The sequence below is a fragment of the Anastrepha ludens genome, chromosome 6 (assembly GCF_028408465.1).
Source record: "Anastrepha ludens isolate Willacy chromosome 6, idAnaLude1.1, whole genome shotgun sequence".
Classification (NCBI taxonomy): Eukaryota; Metazoa; Arthropoda; class Insecta; order Diptera; family Tephritidae; genus Anastrepha; species Anastrepha ludens.
This window is the reverse complement of record NC_071502.1, coordinates 105,674,459-105,697,248: the sequence shown is the minus strand read 5'-3', so window position 1 is coordinate 105,697,248 and position 22,790 is coordinate 105,674,459. Positions and strand designations below refer to the sequence as shown.

The window sequence follows — 22,790 nt, the reverse complement described above, 5'->3', positions numbered from 1 at the left end:
TGCACGATCGCATATTGCAAGATCACGGAGGGAAGACTCGCCAATTTTTATAATTTCTTGTGGAAACAGAGCAGCATGCGACATGACTTGTCAGTACTGCGACATTTTAAATAATATCACGAAACGCAGGCGGAATATTTCTAGCAGTGAGTGGATGAAATGAAAAAAAAAGATTCAAGAAAAATAACTTAAGAAACAAAAAAGCGCATAAAGTGAGTGACTTGATGACAAACAAAAATGTTTTTTTATTATTATATTAATTTTGATTGGTTTTAATTGGTAAAAATATAATGCAACCTATAACAAAAGCCACATTTATTGTAGTTTAACATTTAATACAAATTTTTTAAACATTCATTCAGTTTTCTTCATAATTGTACACTTTTTATGCAGAATTTTTCCAAAATTTTTAAGTATGCAGTTTTATAGCTCAATGAATTTTACAAAACAAAGAACATATTTGAATTACATACTTCAAAATCGCTTTGATTTTTGATAATTTTTTTGTTGACGGTTTTGGGTGCTCTTCTATGTGAAAAACAAGTCGGGTGTTCGCTACATGGAGGAAATGCGCAACATTGCCACAGAAAAAAAATTGCCAAAAATCAACGAAAAGTTCCGACCACTTGAAACTTGCAATTTTAAACTAGAATTAAAGGGGCTATAAAACTGTTTACTTAAATTTTATTTTTAAAAAATTTTAAAAATTTTTATATTTTTATAAAACTTTAAACTTGAATTTATTTGTGATAGTTTGAACTAAGTTTTTACAAGAAAGTAATTAAAATTAAAAAAATTACTAGAAAAAGTAGTCAAACCTTGGCAATATGTAGTGCCTTTACAATTTTGCGTTTATATCTACAGATTTTTCTTTTCATTATATCCTAGTTTTGTCCTAGTTTCTACTAACTTCAACAAACGCATATCAAATTTCCCTATCCGCACACACGACACTTCAGAAAAACCATTTGAGTGCTAAAATTTTATCAGGCAAGCATTGGCATTGCTTTCGATAATTTCAATTCCTGTTCAAAGTTTTCAACTGACACTTAAAAACCAAAAAAGAAATCATGAAAAAGATAATAGATCAGTGCCCAAATTTTGCTATTAACCAGGCATGCAGAAAAGTGTAAGAAGCGACGGCGAAAACAATATTTGCCAACAATTCACATCTTTCCATATTAAACTCTTTAAATACATTAGCCCAGATCTCCTACTCTTGGTCCCAGGAATCAGTTCAGTGCCTAATCTAAAATTTCTACCAGCTGCTCAGAAATGGGCAGTTAGCGACATCGACAAAAACAACATTCTGAGCAATTTTTGGCCCCCAGTTAACTTGTGCGGAATGAAATGTGCACAGACCTTTTGTAAGCCCAAACGACCAGTTAAAATGCGATAAATCGATGTTTTGGAGATGAGTTGAAGCTCCGATTCCATGAATTTCAACTATAATTTCGGTTCATATTAGATAAATTTACGAACAATTTCGATGGAGTTTTCGGTTATTACTGGTTTTGGGCAGCCGGTATGTTCATTGTCATGTATGTCCTCACAACCATCTCTGAACGTGTAAACCACTCATGAACTCTGGCACGAGATAGACAATCATCGCCATAAACTTTTTCCATCAATTCAAATGTTTCGGTAAACGTTTCAGCGGTTTTAAAACCAAAATTTGATATTAGTTCTTTGTTCGAAATTCATTTTTGTACCGATGACACAAACATACTGACACTTTAGTCGCAATAACTTCGCTTCCACTGAACTGAATGTCATCAAGCGTTCACTGGAAGTCAGCCTAGGGATGTAACTTCCAACGCACTAACTCATTAAAAAGATGGCGCCATCAAAAACATTTTTATGACCCCAGTCTTGTTTATTTGGGACTTCACCTTGCATACTTGGTTGAGAATTTGTGGACTAACGAAACTGAACAAAAAGTATACTTTTAGCGTCTCTCATTCTACCCGTCCTATTACTTATATTTGACGCCGAAGATTACCCGATGGCAACATTCGATGAGACGACACTTGAAGTGGGCGAGAGAAAGATTCTGCCGAAGATTTATAGACCGTTTCGCGTTGGTAACAGCGATTAACGCAGGCGTTGGAACAGTGTGCAGTATGAGGCTTACAACGGCATAGACATACAAAGTATAGCCAATAAAGTTTCAACGGCCTTTGCTGACCAGTGTATGTGGTGCGAATGGATACAAATGATTCAGTCTTGAAGGTATACGAACGCAAGAAGAGGAAGCATCTCACTTGAGTTGGAAATATTAAGTGGAGAAGGAATTGGCTTCACTCGCTGTGCCTAACTGGCGTCAATTAGTATGCGAAAGAAATGATTGGCAAGCTTTTTTGAACTCGTTTAACTTCGCTTAATCAAGTAGGAGAAAAAACGAACGATCAAACAAACCAGTATCTTATGAGAAAGCATTCACATTACCTTAATAATTCTGAATCAATATACGTCCACGAGAATGACTCACTACTTAATTTTTGTGAAATCAACCTCAGAGCGGAGAATTTGAATAAATATCTGAATGAACTCGCGAAACGCGTGCTACCTCGTTACATAATTACAAAGGCAAATTGAAACAAAAGCAATTGCATTAACGGCAAAAGTAAGAAAAATTCATGTATGAGAGAAATTATGGATACTACGGCAGTAAAATATAAAAGAGATACACGCTGATATTACTCGAGTATATATGTGCGCCTTTACCTTTAACCATTCTTACTGCAAATTTGCCGGCATCAACCAGCAATCGCCAAGGCCACAGTCATCATCGTGGGGGGTAATCTCTTCATAGGTGTTAATGACATTTGTGAGAGGCGTGTCAATATTTAATGAGTCGGTCGCGTAAATGACATTTCGCGTTTAACGACGTGCCGACTGCAATGGCCATGGAGTATGTCAATGCAATTTGTAGTTGCATGGAAGGGATGTTGTATAGTACAGAGTTTCATTAAATGAGATCTGAAAACGATCTCAGTATTGGGGGACAAGTCGTCCTACTCTAGAAAAGTAGGGAAGTACACTCTTCAGAATACCTCCGTCCCAGTGGCATATTCAAGTAAAGTACGATTTAGAGAATTACTGCTCAAAGCACAAATCTAGGCTGCGGATTAAAAATTAACTTTTAGTCAGTTTTCCGCGAAACTAGAAAAAGAGGGAATTTTTTTATTATTAATTTTTATCTATTTATTTACTTTTTTTATTGTTTTTTTTTTGTTCTTTATTTTTGCTGTGGAAATCAAGCGCCACAATATTTTTTTTTTCAGGTTTAGCTTTCAACATGGCAATGGAAATTGACGAAAATTGTGCCTTCTCCTTTTTAACCTCTTCGTGCCCAAAGTATTTATACACCTACCTATCGAATCACTCTTACCCTTCACTTCATACCCCTAAGATTTCTTCTTATGCACAATTACAAAATTATAAACGCCCCGCTATTCTCTTATAACGGGTGATTTTTTAGCTATTATCTTTTTAAACAGTTGGTTTAAACAGCTGACGCACGTTTCATGTTTTGTTTCACTGTCAAACATATTCAGTTTGGTCTGTAATTTAACCATGAATCGTCTTACAAACGAACAACGCTTGCAAATCATTGAATTTTATTTTAAAAATGCGTGTTCAGTTAAGAAAGTTTATCGCGCGCTTCTTCCATTTTATGGTCAGTTTAATCGACTCACTGAAGCGGCTATTCGAGCCACTGTGGCTAAACTTAGAACCAAATTTACATTATTGGACATCGAACCACCAACATGCTTACGTAGAGTGCGAACTGAAGAAAATATCGCAGCTGTATCGGCCAGTGTTAATGATGACCATCAATTATCGATTCGTCGCCGTTCGCAGCAATTGGGCCTCAGTCACTCAACAACGTGGAAAATTTTGCGAAAGGATTTAGGTGTGAAGCCTTTCCAAATACAGCTGGTACAAGAATTGAAGCCGAACGACTTACCGCAACCCAGAATTTTTGGTGAATGGGCTCTTGGAAAGTTGGCCGAAAATCCATTTTTGTATCGAAAAATTGTGTTCAGCGACGAAGCTCATTTTTGGATCAATGGGTACGTAAATAAGCAGAATTGTCGATTTTGGAGTGAAGATCAGCCAGAAGAATTGCAAGAGCTACCAATGTGTCCAGAAAAGGGCACAGTTTGGTGCGGCTTAGGGGCTGGAAGTATCATTGGATCGTCCTTCTACAAAGATGCTGCGAATCGTAACGTAACTGTGCATGGTGAGCGATACCGTGAAATGATATCCAACAGTTTTTTGCCCTAAACACAAGAGCTTAACTTGTATAGCAAGTGGTTTCAGCAAGACGGTGCCAAATGCCACATAGCACGCGTAATAATGGACTTGTTGAGAGGTGAGTTCGGTGAACATTTTATTTCACGTTCGGGACCTGTCAATTGGCCACCCAGATCGTGCGATATAAGGCCTTTAGATAATTTTTTGTGAGGCTATGTTAAAGCTCATGTCTATTCAGACAAGCCTGCTTCAATTAACGCATCGGAAGACAACACTAAAGCATTTATATGTGAGATACCGGCCGAAACATTGGAAAGAGTATGCCAAAATTGGACTAAGCGGATGGACCATTTGAAGCGCAGTCGCGGTCAACATTTGCATGAAATAATCTTCAAACATTAAATTATATGGACTGTACTATCGATTTAAATAAAAATTGCATGTATTTTTCTAATTTTTACGTGTTTTTTTTTGAAAAACTTTGATATAGCTCTTACAAAAACAATACAAAGCAAAGTTTCCACCTACGAAAACGTTTCTTCAAACTAAGTTCAGAACGTTTTGAAATTTGTCAAAATTCCGTCAAAACATTCAGCTTTTTAAACAGAATTTTTAGAATTTTTCTGCGTACGCAGTTTTATAGCCAATGTAATTCTATATAGTACTAAACTATAGTGCCAGTTTCAAGTGACTGTAAAGTAAAGTTGATTTTTGGAATTTTTTTTGTTGCTGCCTATTTTGAGTCTTTCCTGCCATTTAAAAAATGTCGAGCTGCGTCATTTGGACAAAATGCATTCAACCGCCAGCAAAATAGAAAATTGTAAAAAAACCACGCATTTTTTTAGCTACTTCAAACTTAAACTTTGGGCGCTAGAATTAAACAGGCTCTAAAACTGCGTGCTCGAACTTTTTTTTTAAATCTGATTAAAAAGTTTGAAATTTTCAGTCCATTTTTTCGAAGTTTTATAAATCTTGCAGAGAGTGTGAAACCAAGAATTAGTTACAAAGCCTAAAGAATTGCATAAAAAAGTTGCAAAAATCTTCCGAAATTTTTTTGGAAATTAGTTGAATGTTTAAAAACTTTGCGCACAGTTCGAAACCCGAATTTATGTGGTTTTTGTTATATAGAGGAATTTATTTTTAAAAAATTTGAAAATTAATTTGGAAAAAAATATATACATATAAGTATTTAGAACTTATTAGCACGTGGTGTGGTCTTAATATTATGATACTCGTTACATTTTTTGAACTAGAGAATAGAATTATGTTGAGCCTCAAAAATGAGTATTTGAAAACTGTTCATACTACTTACTCTTAAGATGGCGTTTTTGTTTCCAAACAAATTTAATGAAAAAACTTTTATTGCAGTTTCTTTTCAACACTTCAATTTGCAGTTTTAATTACAATGACGAGAGTAAAATAATTTGTTTTTTAATTAAAACTAAATCAAGACTAACAGAGGCGTTGTGTTTTACTTTCTACAGATTTGCCTTTGAGCTTCTATGCATTTTTGTTTATTTAACACCTTTTTTTAGAAAAATAGCCATTACCTACCTTTTAATTTACATCTTAAATTTGAAAAAAATTAAAAAAGCGCTTCACAAATTTCTATGAAAGAGTTGTTCCACTGAATTTATCGAGTCAAAAATTGCAAATACGTAAAAAATTAATATTGTTTTATCTAAAAAGTTGTCTTCACGTGTAAGCGATTTTTTATGCAATGAAAGCAATTTTATATAAAAATATTTTTTTCGTTATTATTTATTTATATTTCGCCATGAATTGTGCATATAAAGAGTCTTTCAAAAATGGTTAGGTGTGATTAGGTTTGGCAGCAGGGGCTGGGCTACATTTCCCTTTCCATATTGAACCATCCTGAGCTTTTGACAAAGCGTAAAAAGTTGTTGATACCTAAAGTGTATAGATTATCTATAGTCATTGAGAAGTAGGATTTTAAATATCGGTTCCGCTTCTGACTAGAGCCGGGTATGTGCAAAAAAAGGTGTCGAATTGTTTCTAACTCCTACTCATTCCTGCAGCTACGACAGAAATCATGTATGTAAACGCCTAATCTCCTTGGGTGACTTCATTGAGGCAATGCCCAATTTTTTAACATAAATAAAAAAACGAAACGGCGGACATATGAGGGATCTCGCACAGCTTCTCGTTGCGCTCTAGTAAAACGGAGTGTAAGATTGTGGTCGTAGTTTTCCCCTGATACACAAAAGAAAAATATTGTCTTATTCAGAAGGCTTTCCCGCACATAATAGCTACTCTTATATAGGGATTTTCAATAAGGGCGGGTAGATGTTGAAATGGAATAAAATGGCGTTTCCTGTGTGCACGTAGTGCCATCCTGCTGGAACCACATGTCGTCCAGGTCCATATGGTTCAATATGGGCTATAAGAAATTGGAAGGGCCACCACGTCTACCGAAAAATGGGTGCAATGCGCGCAACGTTTGCGTTAATGAACACTCATTTTGATAATAAAGTTTTATCATTTGAACGTGCTGTTCAATTGTGTAACTTGCCATGATGATTTGGCATAAACAACTGAATAATAAACTAAAGATTTGACAGATGTCACCAAAACAAAATGTCTGCCACAGGGCGCCAAAATCGACCCGCGCCAATTGAAAAACCCTTGATAAAAATATGAAAAAATGAACACGCAATTAATTATTGAAAAAACGTGCTTCTTTCGCAATTTTTTTTTTTCAAAAAAGGTGTTAAATAACATTAAACAATTACTTTTTTTTGGTATTTTGTTATTCAATAAGTTGCGCATTATCTTTATATAGATTATCGGTTCGAAACGATAACTTTCGTCGTTTTGTTTTAATCTTACACGCCATTCTCAAAAACATGGTTTTGAGAAAACGTGTTTCAAAGTTTTCAGAAGGTAGACCAGCTCGGCTGACGAGCGGCGGTACACAGGCATGTAACTCCGAAATCACTTTGAATTTCGCTATAAAATTTTGAGGGCATATTCTCCTATAATATATCTATCGATTGCAGTAAAAAACTAAAATCGATTTTTTGAAGCCGACTGATAAGAGACCCCCCTTAATAAGAAGCTTACAAGTTGCGAGACAGGTACCTTCTCTTGCAAGTTGGTCAGCCCTACAGTTTCCTGGTATATCTCTGTGGTCTGGAACCCCGCATAAGATGATACAATATAATATTATTTTGCCATCTCATTAAGAAATTGGCGCCAATGTAAGACACTCCTTGATGTTATTTGGAATGCATCCCCTAGGGCAGTTTGGCTGTCTGATAGAATGCAGATATCTGTTAATGATATTCTGTTTATTTCTAATCATTTGTTTTCATTCATTTCTAATCCGCTTGAAAAACGCTACAGTGATCCGGTAGTTTAAAGGATTCACTAACAGAAAGGAGTCTAGAAGGGATTTTAATTAAGAAATTCATTTCGAAGCATATAATGGGAGGGCGATAGTCACAATCGCGGGGTATAGAGGTTGATTGTCCATGTGTGTCAGTCTTCCATTGTGAGCTCGCTCTGAGCCTTAAAGCGGAATAGGCCGCTGAGTATTTGCAGAAGAGATCAAGATATCAGTAGTGAATAACTCCTAGACGATTTTATGTAATCTACAGATGTACAACACTCTACACAATAGAGCAACGCGTTAAAATTATTAAAAGTTATTATGAAAATGGTCGGTCTTTAAGCACAACATATCGCAGGGTTAGTGATTTTTTCGGCGTAATCATCCGAATGAGTGGAAAAATACTCATTTCAAGAAACTAATTATGTTGAGGATAGAAAGAGGACTGGCAGTCCAAAAACTTGACATTCTTTTGAGAATACTGCCACCGTAGTGCAAAGAGTTGCCGAACAACCTTCACCATAGATATCTCGACGTTCTCAACAAATTTGATATTCCTAAATCAACATTTTAGTGATGTGTTTCTTCACATGAGACGGCCCAAAAGCAATAGCTCAGAACCGTACATGATGGGAGAGTCTTGTCGAGGCCATATGCTCCCGAGTGGAGTGAACAAGAAAACAAAATTTTCTTCACATATAATTGGCAAGTGCCGTATCTTGAATGAAAATAGTGAATCCTGAAAGAATCTAAATTTGTAAATGTTTTATATCACGAAAATAAAACTTCTAGGCACCTCTTTTGAAAGATGCTTGACAAAGTCTCTTTCTCGAAAAATTTCTTTCTTTGAGGTATTTTAAAATAAATCCTGACTTGGTGAAAAACTTAAACTTCAGATTTCCTGCGAATGGGTTTTAGTATCGCATAACTCTTGGTTCTCGTATCTATTATAAGTATTCTTTTTTCAGTATTTCTTTAGCCTACCAGAAATTGTGATTTCTTACAGACTGCCAATACAGATAATGGTGAAATACTATACCCTTTGATCAAAAAGTACCGGGAATGTTTAATTTAAACGAACAGCGCGCGTGGGAACCGGTCCATATTTTTTTCTTATGTTGGAAGGACTGTAAGACACACATCTGTCACTTTTTAGCGCCATCGGATCGCTAGTGTCTGCCTGCATGTCGCAAACGGCCGGAAATGTGGGCAAAAAATTCTTGGATTTTGCATAATGATGACGCGCCTTCGCATCGAGCCCAAATTGTGCTAGATTATTGGACCAAACACCAAGTAAGTACCAACGTGCAAGCACCGCATTCACCTGATATGGCGCAGTGCGACTTCTTTTTGTTTCTTAAGTTAAAGTTAGCACTGCGTGAAGATTTCAGTCGATAGAGAAGATCAAAGAGAATGTTCCGAAGGAACTGAAAGCCATCCCTTCGTCGGCATTCCAGGGGTGCATGGAGGACTGGGTTAAACGTTGGCTCATATGTGTTGCTTCAGACAGGTCATATTTTGAAGAAGATAAAATAAATTTGCCTGAAATTTAACTCTGTTTTGTTTTATTTAAACATTCCCGGTACTTTCTGATCATAGGGTATTCCATCTGAAAAAAGGAGCTTAGTGAAACGAAAAGCATCAAAATTTAGCCAGAAAAGCAGTAGCAAGTACTTAAATGCTGTTCGAAAGATAAAAGAGCATTGTTCTTAGACTTCTCTCAACTCACTGCACTGCCCTGTCTCAATTTTCAGTGCTCATGATATTATCGCTTTCCGCGCATACAACAGCTTCTCTGTACACGGCAACACCTTCTTCAATATCAGTCACCTCCACTGCATCGACCTCATCAGCCACGCGCGCTGCCGCCATCAGCAATCTATTATTTTCATTTCATTTAAATTTGCATAATATTCAAGTGTACTGCGTGACAACTCTATCAGCGATGGCAACTCGCCTGATCACCAGCGCAGTGCCCGCTAATAACAGAACTATCAGTGCCTGCACTTCTCACCCACTTCACGACAGCAGTTAACCCTTCGTTTTCACAATTTCATTTGCCTGCATCTTTCACCTGCAGCCTTATTTCGCATACACGCTCTCACATGCATATATATAAGTATTGTATACACGTACATACAAAGGCTCATAGAAGTGTGTCAGTGAGTTTATGTCATCATCATCGCTATTTACCGTTTTGCCGCATGGCATTACGTTGTTAATTTCCCGTCGAATGTGATCGAATAAATTAAGAATCAGCCGACAAGTCACTCGCCCGCCAACAGCCAAGCATCAGCCAACAAGCTGTGAACCAACAAGCCAGTTGGTCTCAGCACCGCTCAGGTAACCAACCAGACAGCCAACCAACCAAGCAGCCAAGCAGCCAGCTAGTCATTCGCATTCAACCATCATCTCGCTCTGGTGTATGGCCAGCATCCAACGTGGCATCGTGACTTGATGTGAAGTGCGCTCACGTGGATTACCGTTAGTCGACGTGTGCACTGCTTTATTGCATTTATTTGCGGATATCATTTCGAGTTATTGATTTTCGAATATTCAGTTGCTGTGCACAAACACACACCCACTCACACGTACACAGGTGTATTCATACTAGCGCATACATAAACACTTCACTGCATTTATACAATTGCGGTTGGTGGCTCACGTTGCTTGTTGCCTCGACTCGCTCGCTTGTTCAGGCTGCCTGCTGACAATGATGCAACTTTGCTTCAATATGTGATTATATGTTTAAACACACACTTACAGACTCGTTCAGAGTAAAAGCATGAGCCGAGTGTGTGTGTGTGTCCATGTGTGTGAGCGCGCGCGGCCGCTCATTGTGGTCGTTATACAATATTTCCATTATTTCCACTTTTCGTAACCGTCAACCACCAAACGGCCACCAGTCAATGACAGTCAGCCAGTCAGCCAGTCAGCCAGCCAGCCAGCCAGCCAGGCCATCTGACAGTCGGCCGCACAGCCACCGCAGGCAGCCGTGCAGCAAACAGTGGTATAAATGACACCACCTCCTCTGCTTCTCAATAATTATCCTTTAACTGCTCAATTTTCATTGAAATATTCATGTTTTGAATTAATAGAGATTTATGATATTAATCAGGAAAAGACTACCACATGGCATGTGTATGTATATGTGTGTGTTGCATGGGCAGCATTGATGCAGCCACATTTGCGTGGTGTTGTTAATGTTGGTATCGTTTTTGCTATTCTTGTTTTTTCCCCTATTTTTTCTTGCTTGTTGCTGCTTTCATTGTGGAGCCTATTTTTTGTTTTTTTTTATGTTTTAATTTTTTATTTTTTTAATGGGAGATATTTTACTTTTTAAGGCCCATGATTTTCTTTCTTCCTTCGCTATTTAATTTTTGTTGTTTTATTTGTGCGCATATTGCACGGCCTTTTGTTTTAATACATTTTTTCATAATATTATATTAACCATTAGTTTGTTTAAATGTTATTTTAAATTTTTTTTTTTATATTTTTGTTCATTTTTTTTTTTATATTTTTGTAAAATTTTTTTTTTGTTTAATTTGTATTTGCATGTTTTTATTTGGTTTATTATACTAAAAGTATGGAGGGTTACCGGGAAAGGGATACATGAGAATATTAAAATTTGTGTCATTTCTGACTAATTTGATGAAAAGATATGAGGTCCTAAACTTAATCGTTTCCGAGATATTCGATTTTAAAAATTATTTTAAAAAATATTATTCGTTTTTTTGCTTAGACGTGCACTTTTTTGTAAATGTTAATATAGTTCAAGGATATAATTTAATTTTTTTGTTTGTTTTTATTTAAAGAGTTGTGCATTAATAAAAGAACAGAAAAAAATTTCAACCAAGCTCTGAAAGTTAAAAATGGCTACTTAATACAATTTTGAATGTAAAATTTTTCACTGAAGATTTCCTACTTTACATCATTAAAAAGCATACTTCTTTGTATGAAAAGTGTCCTGCAATATCTTCTAAAAACTATTATGTCTTTTAGCTGTCTATGGGGAGTTGCTTGTCTCGAATCGCCCAGGTGGCGCATCGGGGAATGCTCCGCAGATACGCAGCGTAATGGTGGGAAATAATATACCACTCGCGGACCAAAATAATTAAAATACCTGGACGGAGGTGCCGATAGAATTCTTTCACCCAGCTAGAGCAGCCAGGCAAGCAACTTATTTGACTGATATTTGACTTGCAACCGAATCGTAAACTGCAGGCTACCAATGTTCCAAACAGGAGTTAAAGAGCCCATATTCGTGTATATATTTTTAACTTTCGCGGTTTCCTATAGTAAATTACAATATATATATATATTTTTTCTAAATAGAGTCATTAAAAATACTGAAATCGCTAGGACATTCAGTCTCATTCGAGATAATAATTTTAATTATTTTTCATTGTTGGCTAAAATCTTATTTTATTAGGCCCAAAACATGAAAAAAAAGAAATACTATTTGATATTAAAAATGTGCACCAAAATTTTAATATTGTTTTGGAAACTAAAGGTGCTCCGCTGTGGCTGAATGAGTTGTTGCGTGGCTACTCTTCGGTAGTGCGCAGACTCGAAAGCCCGGGCATGAAACACCAAATCATAGAAAAAGTTGTATCTAACAGCGACCGCTCCTTAGAAGGCAATGCAATACCTCCCAGTTCATTTCTGTCATATAAAAAATTCCTTCTAAAGAACCATCTGCCATTCAGAGGCGGCACAGATAGATATAAGGTTTGCACTTCGGCCTCATGGTCTTTTGTGCGCTCTACTCATCACAGTATCTCATCCAGACACAGTTCCCTTATTAAACTCAGGATAGAGCTTGTTTAGTGCAGTTACCAGAAATTTAAAAAAAGTAATTTTACTCGACTTCTAAGCTCAAACAAAATTTTTTAAAAAATTAAAAAAAAAAATTGTATTGTATTTTGATAGAAGTAAAAAGCCGAGAATTTTTTTTATTTAATTAAAGACCAGAAAAAAATATTTGTTAAAATTTTGTTAATATTTTCTGAAGTTGAAATATCGTGCAGATTAATAAAGCATACACAAGTGATGCGCTTTATCCAAATTCTGGCCTTGAGCTCACTTCTTTGTAAATATTCTTTGTAATTGGAAATAAAAAAGTTTTAAATGTTTAATTGAAAATATCCTTTTTCCACCTCTTTTTACGCATTAGAAATTAAAGAAGCGGATTTTCCCATTTCTCCCCATTTTTTTTTTGTTCTGAGCTATATACGTATACGTACCTACACATAAGTGTAATTATATAAATATGAAAAATTAAAAAAAAAAATTCTGAAATTTTTGCGTCAGCGTGCAGCATTCGATTGTCGCATTTGTCTGCAATGGAAGTAGTAGAGACGTACATTGTATTAACGATAGTGAGGAGAAAAAAACGATGCAGTGAACAAACAAAAAACCAGGCAGCAGCATACTCGTATTTAGTTAATAAAATGGCCAATCGTTCAGGAATTAATTAATGAAAATCAGTAAAAATCAGCTATAAATAATATTTAAAATTTTAATTGAATTTAACGCCTGTGAAATGGAAGCGGCAATATTGTGTATGTGAATGAGTGTAGGTGCGAGCGTTTGTGACACCAAATACATTTATATAAATACCTATTTGCCTATATAAATATATATGTATCAGGTCAGTCCATAAGTTCGTGCGCTATTTAAAGATGGTTTAATGTTTAAAGTATTTATTAATCAATAATATATTTTCCGTCATTATTTGCAATGCCTTCCCAACGTTTAGGCAAATTTTTAATTCCCTGCTCAAAAAATTGTTTGTCCTTGGAGCCAAAATACGCTTCGATATCTCTTTCTATAGCTTCCTTTGAGGAATAGTTCTTGTTACTTATGTGGGATTGAAGTCCACGGAAAGGTGATAATCACAATGTGCAATATCCGGAGAGTATGGTGAATGCGGCATTAGCTCCCATCCCAGCTCGTTCAGCTTGCCTAATGTTTGCATTGCCGTATGAGGTCTTGCGTTGTCGTGGTGAAACAAAACTTTGCGTCTATTCACTAAAGACGGTCGATTTTTTTTAAGCGCCTCATTTAGGTTTGATAGCTTATGGGAATAATAATCAGCAGTTATTGTCTGGTTTGGTTCCAGAAGTTCCTAATAAACAATACCGACCATATCCCACCAAATAGACAGGAGAATCCTCTTGGGGTGAAAGCCATCTCTAGCGGTCGGTTCTGGTGTTTCATCTTTATCGACCCGTGGGGGTTTGCGAACAGGATCATTGTAAAGGACCCATTTTCACCAGTAACGATACGGTTCAAAAAACTTTCATTTTCAAGCCGTTGCATCAGCTGAGAACACACATTCACTCTCTGCTGAAGGTTGGCTTCGGAAAGTCTATGCGGAACCCATTTCCCCAGCTTTGAAACCTTTCCCAACTGAACCAGGTGCCTGTGAACTGTTCCATGCGATGAATTTAACTTCTGCGCTGTCATATCGACAGTCAAATTTGGCTCAGCTTCCACGAGTTGGAGCAAGGCGTCGGAGTTAAAGACTTCAGGACGACCAGCTCGCGGGCATTCTCCACGTCGCAGTTACCACTTCGGAATTTTGAAAACCACTTTTGCGCAGTCCTTACACTCACGGTATCCTCTCCGTGAACAGTGTTTATTTCTGCAGCAGCAGTTGTTGCATTTTTACCAAATACAAAATATGCCTATTATACGCGTTCGAAGATTCCATTTTATTTTTTAACAACGCGTACTTCTATCCGCGATTAAAATCACTTGTTCAATGCACAATATATCAAAGAAAATACAAATAGTTCCGTTATATTCCGCCAATAATTTTTTGTATGAAAAAATCGTACAAAAGTGAAATTATGGGTAAAATACGCACGAGCTTATGGACTGACCTGATGTATGCTCTTAGTTGGATATGTAGGTAAAAGAGGTTTATTTAACAATTCTTATTTTTTTTTTGGAGATATGAATGTGATATAAGTGCAAATGTGTGTGTAATTGTTTTTTATTAAAGCAGAGATGTACATATAAATATTATAGCGTTTAAATTTAAGTGGCATAGTGCACGCACATCATTAATAATTGAAGAATTAGCCAAGATTTTATGAACTGGAATTTATATATTTGAGCCGCTTTCGTTGAAAGTGGTCTATGGCCAATTTCGCAAAAACATGATAAACATTAATACAGCTTACTATGAACTTTATATTTATAAACTTTTTCCAAAAAAATCTATTAAAATGTTCATTGTTTTTATCATTACAAATTTTCGTAGTTACTGAAGTTGCAAATATAATTACTTTAAAAATGGTGTAAGTTCACTTTTCTCAAAGACAAATTTGTACCACATAATTTCTGTTGTCCATTCTTATATCTGTGGCAATATTGAAAATGACATGAACTTGTTTATACAGGGTGGACCATATAGCGTTTGCTTTTTTAACCACCTATTTTTTTGAGAATGGTAACACAAATGACATGTCAAATGGGTTCATAATTTACTTAAAGGTTTGACATTTACGAAATGGAACGCTATACGCTTGAACAAAATTGGGAAATATTGAAAACCTATTTCCAAAGTGGTGAGTCTTCTTCTTCTTTTCTGATTTTCACATCGGTGGCTACGTCAAAAAGCAAAATTGTCGGATTTGGGGCTCAGAAAATCCACACGTTACTGTGGAGAAGCAAATGCATCCACAACGAGTCACTGTTTGGTGCGGTTTTTGGTCTGGCGGCATCATCGGGCCATTTTTTTTTTCGAAAATGAGCGAGGAGCCGCGGTTACAGTAAGTGGCGAGCGTTACCGTGACATGCTCAACGAGTTGTTTCCAAAAATTGAAGAGGATGACATGGACGACATTTTGTTTCAACAGGACGGTGCAACTTGTCACACTGCCAAAGTTACACTCGAACTTTTGGCTACCGTTTTTGAAAACCGAATAATCAGCCGAAATTCCGATATCGATTGGCCGCCTCGGAGCTGTGACTTAAGCCCGTTGGACTATTTTTTTTTGGAGCCATTAAGGACAATTGCTATTCGAACCATCCAGAGACGATTGATGCTTTAAAATACGAAATCAAAGTTGCCATTCATGAAATTGGAGCCCAAACAATCGAAAATGTGCTTAAAAATTGGGTTGATCGAATGGCCTACTGTAAAGCCCGTCGCGGCAGTTATTTGAACGATTTTATTCTTCATTCATAAATGACAATGCTCAATCTTCAAAATAAAAAAATAAAAAATTTGAAAAAATATTGATTATTTTTTTTTTATAGCCGATTCAAAAAGCAAATTTTACTTGGCCCATCCTATAGCTGCCCCGAACTTCGGTTTTTCTCCGTTTGTTATAAAATATGAAGTCATCCAGGGGTGCCCATGGTATTGAACTTTTATGCTTGAAGCATTTAGAAATTGTAGCCTCGCAACAATAGCCTACAGCGATGAGTGCACTGGACAAAATAGAAATTGGAAATTGCCTTAATGTGGCTTAAAGTTGTTCAGTCCCGTAAGAACGGCGTAGAAATTTTGGACCATAAATTCTTATATTCTGGACACTCTTATCTACCGATTTCAGAACTATCGAGAGGACTATGTATGAGAAAAAAAATGTATTGTATGTCCTTAGGAGTTAGAGTAGTAGTAGTCATAATTTTCAAAACATTGCATTTTTTTGCATTTTCTTAAAGCATAATATCGTGAAAATATTGTGTGAAAATTTGAAGTAAATCCAACAAGTACTTTTCGAGTTATTCAACAATTAACAAAGGGCGCTCGGGCGCTCCGGAGCGTTCGAGAGCAAGTAGCTAGCAGCAGCTGCAGATAAAAGTGGCAGATAAGCGCGCTAACGATAACACTCGTGAAGGTAGAATGCTACGTAGGCAACAGCAGATCGATATTTTGGAAGCTGCTATGACAGCTGAAGAACTATTATATGGCCCAGGAATAGATGGCACAGCGTAAGTAATTAAATAATTCGTATAACTCTACATAAATCGATAGCAAAACTTAAAATGCGTTTTTCTCAAAACTGGTGGTCGATTTCAATAAAATTTGTGCTGCTTTTGAAAAACATGAAAAACTGGGGCCTGATCGAAGGATTGTTTTTTTTAACAATTAGTTGGGGTTTTTTTCCCGAAGATCTGAAAAATATTTCCAGAGGCCGTCATTCTGTTAATTACAAAAAAAAAAGCTTCAGGCACAAGATTATCTATTAATAAAACTAATTTCTCTTGTCCGATTGATTTTAGATGAATATTCAAGGACTTGTGATGATTACCGCAAGCGACTTCTGGAGAAACGGGCTCCACACAAACAGCGACAACTTTTAATATATTAATTAATTTTTTTTTTTTTTGTAATTTTGCTAAAGTCAAATCGAAATATGATGCATTAATGCTATATTTTTATTTTTGTAAAATAAAGCAACTGACTAACAAAAATAAGTTATGGAAAATCATCATTGATTTATTACCTTATATCCCTACAATACATCATGACTACAGGGTGAACGATATGAAGTGTTACCTATTCAAAACACCATTACTTTTTTGTGTGAAATTAGTTTTTATTGAGTTCAAAGACAAAATTGTTCAAAAAGATTACAATTTTAAAATATCTATATGCACTTTAGCTCGATATGACCACCTTTTGCCTTGACTATAGCCTTCAAATGGTCAAAAAATTAGTTGCATGCTACACGAATGTGATCTTGAAGTATTTTGGCCCATTCTCGTATAATCGCTTTTTTCAGCGCATTCATACTGGCATATTTTTTAGTCCTCACCTTGCTCTCCAAAATGGACCAGATGGAATAGTCCATCGGATTTGCGTCTGGCGAATTCGAAAGTCATTGTGTGGACGAAATGAAGTGTGGAACATGATTTTTTAATCATTCTTCGTTCACACGAGCTTTATGAGACGGTGCCGAGTCCTGTTGGAACGTCCATGGTCTACGACCGAAATGTTGCTCTAAAGTAGCTTCTAAAACATTTTCCCGATAATAAGTCGCATTCACTTTGACACCACTGAATGCTGTCTTGCGATATTTTCAGTTCTTTGGCCATTTTTCTTCCACTTCGACGTGGATTTCGTTCAAGTCGAGCCTTCACTTCTTCTTTGAACCATTTCAGGCGTTGTTGAGGTTTTTTTTGGTTCACCTCCACCCTTTTTGGGTGTTTGGCCGAGCTCCTCCTCCTATTTGTGGTGTGCGTCTTGATGTTGTTTCACAAATGGGGGGACCTACAGTTTCAAGCCGACTTCGAACGGCAGATATTTTTATGAGGAGCTTTTTCATGGCAGAAATACACTCGGAGGTATGCCATTGCCTGCCGAGGGGCGACCGCTATTAGAAAAAACTTTTTCTTAATTTTTGATCTTTCACCGAGATTCGAACCGACGTTCTCTCTGTGAATTCCGAATGGTAGTCACGCACCAACCCACTCAGCCACGGCGGCCGCCAGTTCTGCATAACGACCGAAATAAGGGGATTATGTGCAACTGCTTATTCATTTTAACTAACGCGAATGTGCATTAAAAGTATTTTTTTTTTTAAATTATTAAAAGTATTTTTTAGAAAAATTATTGTAGCCAGACAACTCGAAACTGTGTCTCCCTGTTTGAATGCTTGAAACTGCTTCTGTTTTAGTAATTAGTTTATTTCGATAATACCTACGGGGATTAGCCCAGGCTTCCTATTTCAATATTAAGCCAGCTGCCTTTGATAGCATACAACGAGTACTTCTCCTATGGACATGGCATTGAGGCACGTTTATATAGCGAGCCTCTAGCCTGTGGGCAGATATTGCATTTTGCCTTAAGGGTAGAATTCACAGCTTTGGTGCTTACCCTCGACCTTACCACCTTGCACTTATTCTCGCAGATTTTTTTCACATGTTTTCAAAAACTTATGGAAAAGTTTTACATTTATACTGTGATAGTTTTCAAAACATAAAATCATCACACTGCAACTGACGAATGGCTAAGCCTTTTTTTATTGTTCTAGCTACCATCAAGCGTTTGATGAAAAGAGTTACTTTTGTTTTTAATTAAAATTCTTAATTTTTTTTTTATTTAATTTTTAATAAAAATTCTTAATTAAAATTTTTAATCTTTTTTTAATTTAGTTTTTAATAAAAATTTTTAATTAAAATTCTGAACTTTTTTTAATTTAATTTTTAATAAAAAGTGGTAGTTAAAATTTAAAGTTTTTTTATTTTAATTTTTAACCAAAATTCTTAATTAACATTTAAAATTTTGTTTCAATTTAATTTTTAATAAAAATTCTTAATTAAAATTTTTAATTTAATTTTAAATAAAAATTCGAAATTAAAATTTAATTTTTTTTTATTTAAAATTCTTAATTAAAATTTTTATTTTTGTTTTTAATTTGGTTTTTTTTAATTACTTTATTTTTAATTTTTTTTTTTAATTTAATATTTTTAATTTAAATTTCAATTCGTCAATGGCACTGTCTTTAATTTTCACCATGAGTCTGAGCATTTCTTTTTTTTTCACCTGCATTCGCTTCACTTGTTCGATTTAACGAGTTTTCACTGTACATCTTAAATAATACCTACAAAGCTCGACATGTCTGAATGCATTGAAATCAAATATTTCCTCGCTTGACTTTTGCCATGTTTTTTAGAGCGGAAAAATATTAATATTTATATGTAATTCTTTTATTTGTTGTTTTTGTACCCACCTGATCAGTAAAATTATCCGTGTGGAAGAGCACTTTGACATAGTTGGTCTCACTGATGAATGTCTGTGGCTGCTCCGCCTCGCCACAAAACATGCCTGGCTCACGGCGATTGGAAACATCCGTCTTCGCATTGCCATCAACAATCTAAAAAGCAAGGAAAAAAAGTAAATATACAAATACAAGTATTAGAAATCTAATACAAACGCGAAAAAGAAGGAAAAAAGCAGCAGAGGAATATGCAAAAATGTATTTGAGAGACATGGCATGAAATTCCAATTTACAAATAATTTACGTGCTTCGAGGTGGAACAGATAGAAAGCAAACAAAGTTGAATTCAATGGACGCGCATAAATTTCGAGGCTTCGTATCTTTGCCGCCTTGGCATCTGCGAATTACTTCAATTTTATTTATTTTCGCTTTTTTTGGGGTACACTTTTGCTATTGACTGCGGATTTGATTTACTTCGCAAAGAAAAACTTTTCGGCATTACTTTGCTATGTATTTGGTCTTTGAAGCGTTTGCGTTAAGGGAACTTTATCACGCCGAATAGAGTGAAGTAGGATGTGCGGCAAAAATAGAGTGACACTACAGTACACCGATCACGCGCTAGGCTGTATAGGCGTATGAAAGGCATACGTGTGTGCGTGCGTTTTAATTTTTGCTTTCTTTTGCCACTCTCTATTGCTCTCGCAGTCCCATATGTCATCATTTACGCTGTCAGTTCCTTGACAAAAAAAAAAAAAAAAAAACAGATACAAAAACAAAGCACTCCCAGACTCACTCAACACAAAGCAGTGGCATATGGCACAGCAAAGCCGCGAAAAAAGTGCGTCCAAAAAATACTCTTGCCTTTACCAGCAGGCGCCTGACCACGCTGTGCTCATATGCGCATGGACTGCCTTTCAGTGCCAATTGCGTTGCTACACTCCCACAGAGCTGAGTAAGTCATAAATTACTGGCTGTTTTTTTCAAGCGGCACAGCCGGGTGAGGGGCACAGCTTGCCACACTTGTCCACTGCCATAAATCAGTTTTCCCATTGCACAGCTGTACTTAGTGAACATATGTGAGTGGGAAAGTGTGTATGTGTGTGTATGTGTAAGTGCATATGAAGCATTTGAAATTATTGCATGCTTTCAGGCGCGACAGCAACCCAAAAAGCGCACAACAAAGCTATTGAATGTCTTATTTGCGCACCGCATGCAATATATTGCTGTTATTGCACGCTTTGTACTCTAGCATTTCGCAAAAAAAAACCGGTTTACTTACGCGAAAATATTTGCCGAAGGTATTTTTCATATTGAGCCAACACGCAAAAGTATGCTATAAATTGTTTTGAGTGCTTGCCCAAGTGGTCGTTCCTTTGTTATGTGCATACAAATGTCTCTCTTTCTTTTTCTCGCTCTGTCCCTCCTTCTCTCTCTTTCTCTCTCTCTCTCTCTCTGTTCACTCACCTGTAAATAGCCGCCCTCACAGTGTGTTGCATTAAATAGCGTGCCAACTTTAAATTTTTTAAAACGCAACCGCAACACAAAGTCGCGTGGTGCCCCTTTCAGCGTACGGAACCGGTACCAGCAGGTTAACGGCCGTCCCACATTTAGGTTATTCACCTCTGGCGAACTGACATCCTCGAAGATGTCCACCGTTTTGTTGCACTGATCCTTGGTGAGGTCCGCTGCACCGCTGCCTGCAATGAGGTGAAAAGTAGGGAAAATAAAGTTGAGTGGGTGTTTCTTAGATGAGTGCGTGTGAGTGAGTGTTTGAGCAGGAGTGTGAAATACATGAGTGGTTGGCATATTTTTAGGCGCTTTTATAAATGGTTCATGGAAGAGTGGGAGAAAAAACTTATGAATTAAAAAGTATTACAATTTCATGATACAGTACTCTCTTGATTAAAGAGACGCTAGAGTTACACAAAGTTTGGTTAAAACAGCGCGCTGAATCTGAGGGTGTAAAATGTGATTTTTTTTAGATTACTAGACTTGGTAAATGCGCTACTTTATTTTTTATTTATTTTTCAATTTTGTTTTGTTTTTTGTAAAGAACTTGGAGAATCTTGAAGTTGTTAAAAAGAAAAAAATGAGCACGCTAACAAAACGCTTAATGGTGTAGTAGCTCAAAAAGGAGCTAACTTGATGAAATTCGATTTCACGTGGCTTTTTGCCAATTTTAATTTAATTTGTTTTTAGTTTTATTTCCAAAACAAACAGAAGTGAATTCAAAATATTTGTTATTATTTTCATATTTAGCAGATCAAAATTTTCTAAAATGTACGACCTACAAATTTCATGCCACAAAGTCAGTGTTAACCTGTGGTATTTCTTTTACAGCCTATTCCATGCTTTTAATTGCTGGTAGGTGAGGTAGGCGACCTTACAAATTAGTGTACTTGCCCAGCGCTCGCTGAGTTGGCACTAAGCCGATCTTTCCCGGAGCAGACCGTAGGTAGTCAGAGGGATCCCAATGTTCTCCCATCGCGGGGAACCCATCTCACATGTCCCTTATCTGGCTAGCTGATCCACCTCGCATTTACCCACAATGTCGCTGTGGACAGGAACCCAGATGAAACTTATGTCAAAGGCTTCGAGCGCAGTCGAAAGTGATGCCAGGCATTCCCTGACCAGTTTCGAATGCTCCGTTCCCGACCCGACGGCCCTAAATATCGCTTGGCTGTAAGCATTTCCTTTGTTGTAATTGCTGATAGGAGGTGCGGAGTTACTCTAGGACTAGTAAATTGTTATAAATTCTATTAAAAATTGATAGAACTCTTTAAAAAGTTTGGATTTTTATTTTTTTGCTGAAAATTTTGGAAAATAAATTTTTTTGTAATTTTCACCACAACTCAGGCTAGTTTCTTATTCTTATTAATAACTTATTAGCAACGGAGACTATTCTCAATTCTTCCTAAAACTTTGATAATTTTTTTTTTTAATTTTTTAGGATAAAACACTTTAAAAACAATTTTTAGATTTTTATTTTTTTGTTAAAAGTTTTTTGAAAATTTTTTTCTTGTAATTTTAAAGCCACCTCAGACTAGTTGTTTATTCTTATTAATAACTTATTACATAATAGTTGCGACTATTCTCAGAAATCCATGCAAGCTTCATAATGGGATTCGCCTAACTTTTTGAGCAATATTTAAATACTTATAGCAAATCAGTATAAAATACCACGCTAGCTTAGGTGGGTAGGTGGAAGGGGCAGTCGGTCTGCTGTTTTAGCTTACTGACCACAAAAACTCTAGCCGATATTATTTGACATTACATAAGCAGAATTTCTGCATACTGTATGAATGAAAAATTTCCTATTGCATACTTTGTGGCGCCGTTTTCTGTTTTTTGTTATCGAGTTTTATCCTCCTTTTATTAGTTCCTGCCAAACTATATTAGCGCCTGCTATCAAGCGTATTAGCTGGAAACTACCTTTATAGTTTCATGCTGCAAAATAAAAGTCTGCCAACTTTACTTCATAATTTCAG

The 22,790-nt window shown here is 36.2% G+C and overlaps 1 protein-coding gene across 1 annotated transcript in view; it reads right to left on the bottom strand.

Moving 5' to 3' along the window:
* Window positions 1-22,790, bottom strand: part of LOC128867214 (uncharacterized) — a 160,537-nt gene that overhangs the window by 120,228 nt on the left and 17,519 nt on the right. Inside the window, exons 2-3 of the mRNA XM_054108314.1 lie at window positions 20,767-20,999; window positions 19,315-19,458 (exon numbers count right to left, since the gene is read on the bottom strand). Of these exons, the coding sequence (XP_053964289.1) occupies window positions 19,315-19,458; window positions 20,767-20,999 (377 nt within the window). The remainder of the gene's footprint in view (window positions 1-19,314; window positions 19,459-20,766; window positions 21,000-22,790) is intronic.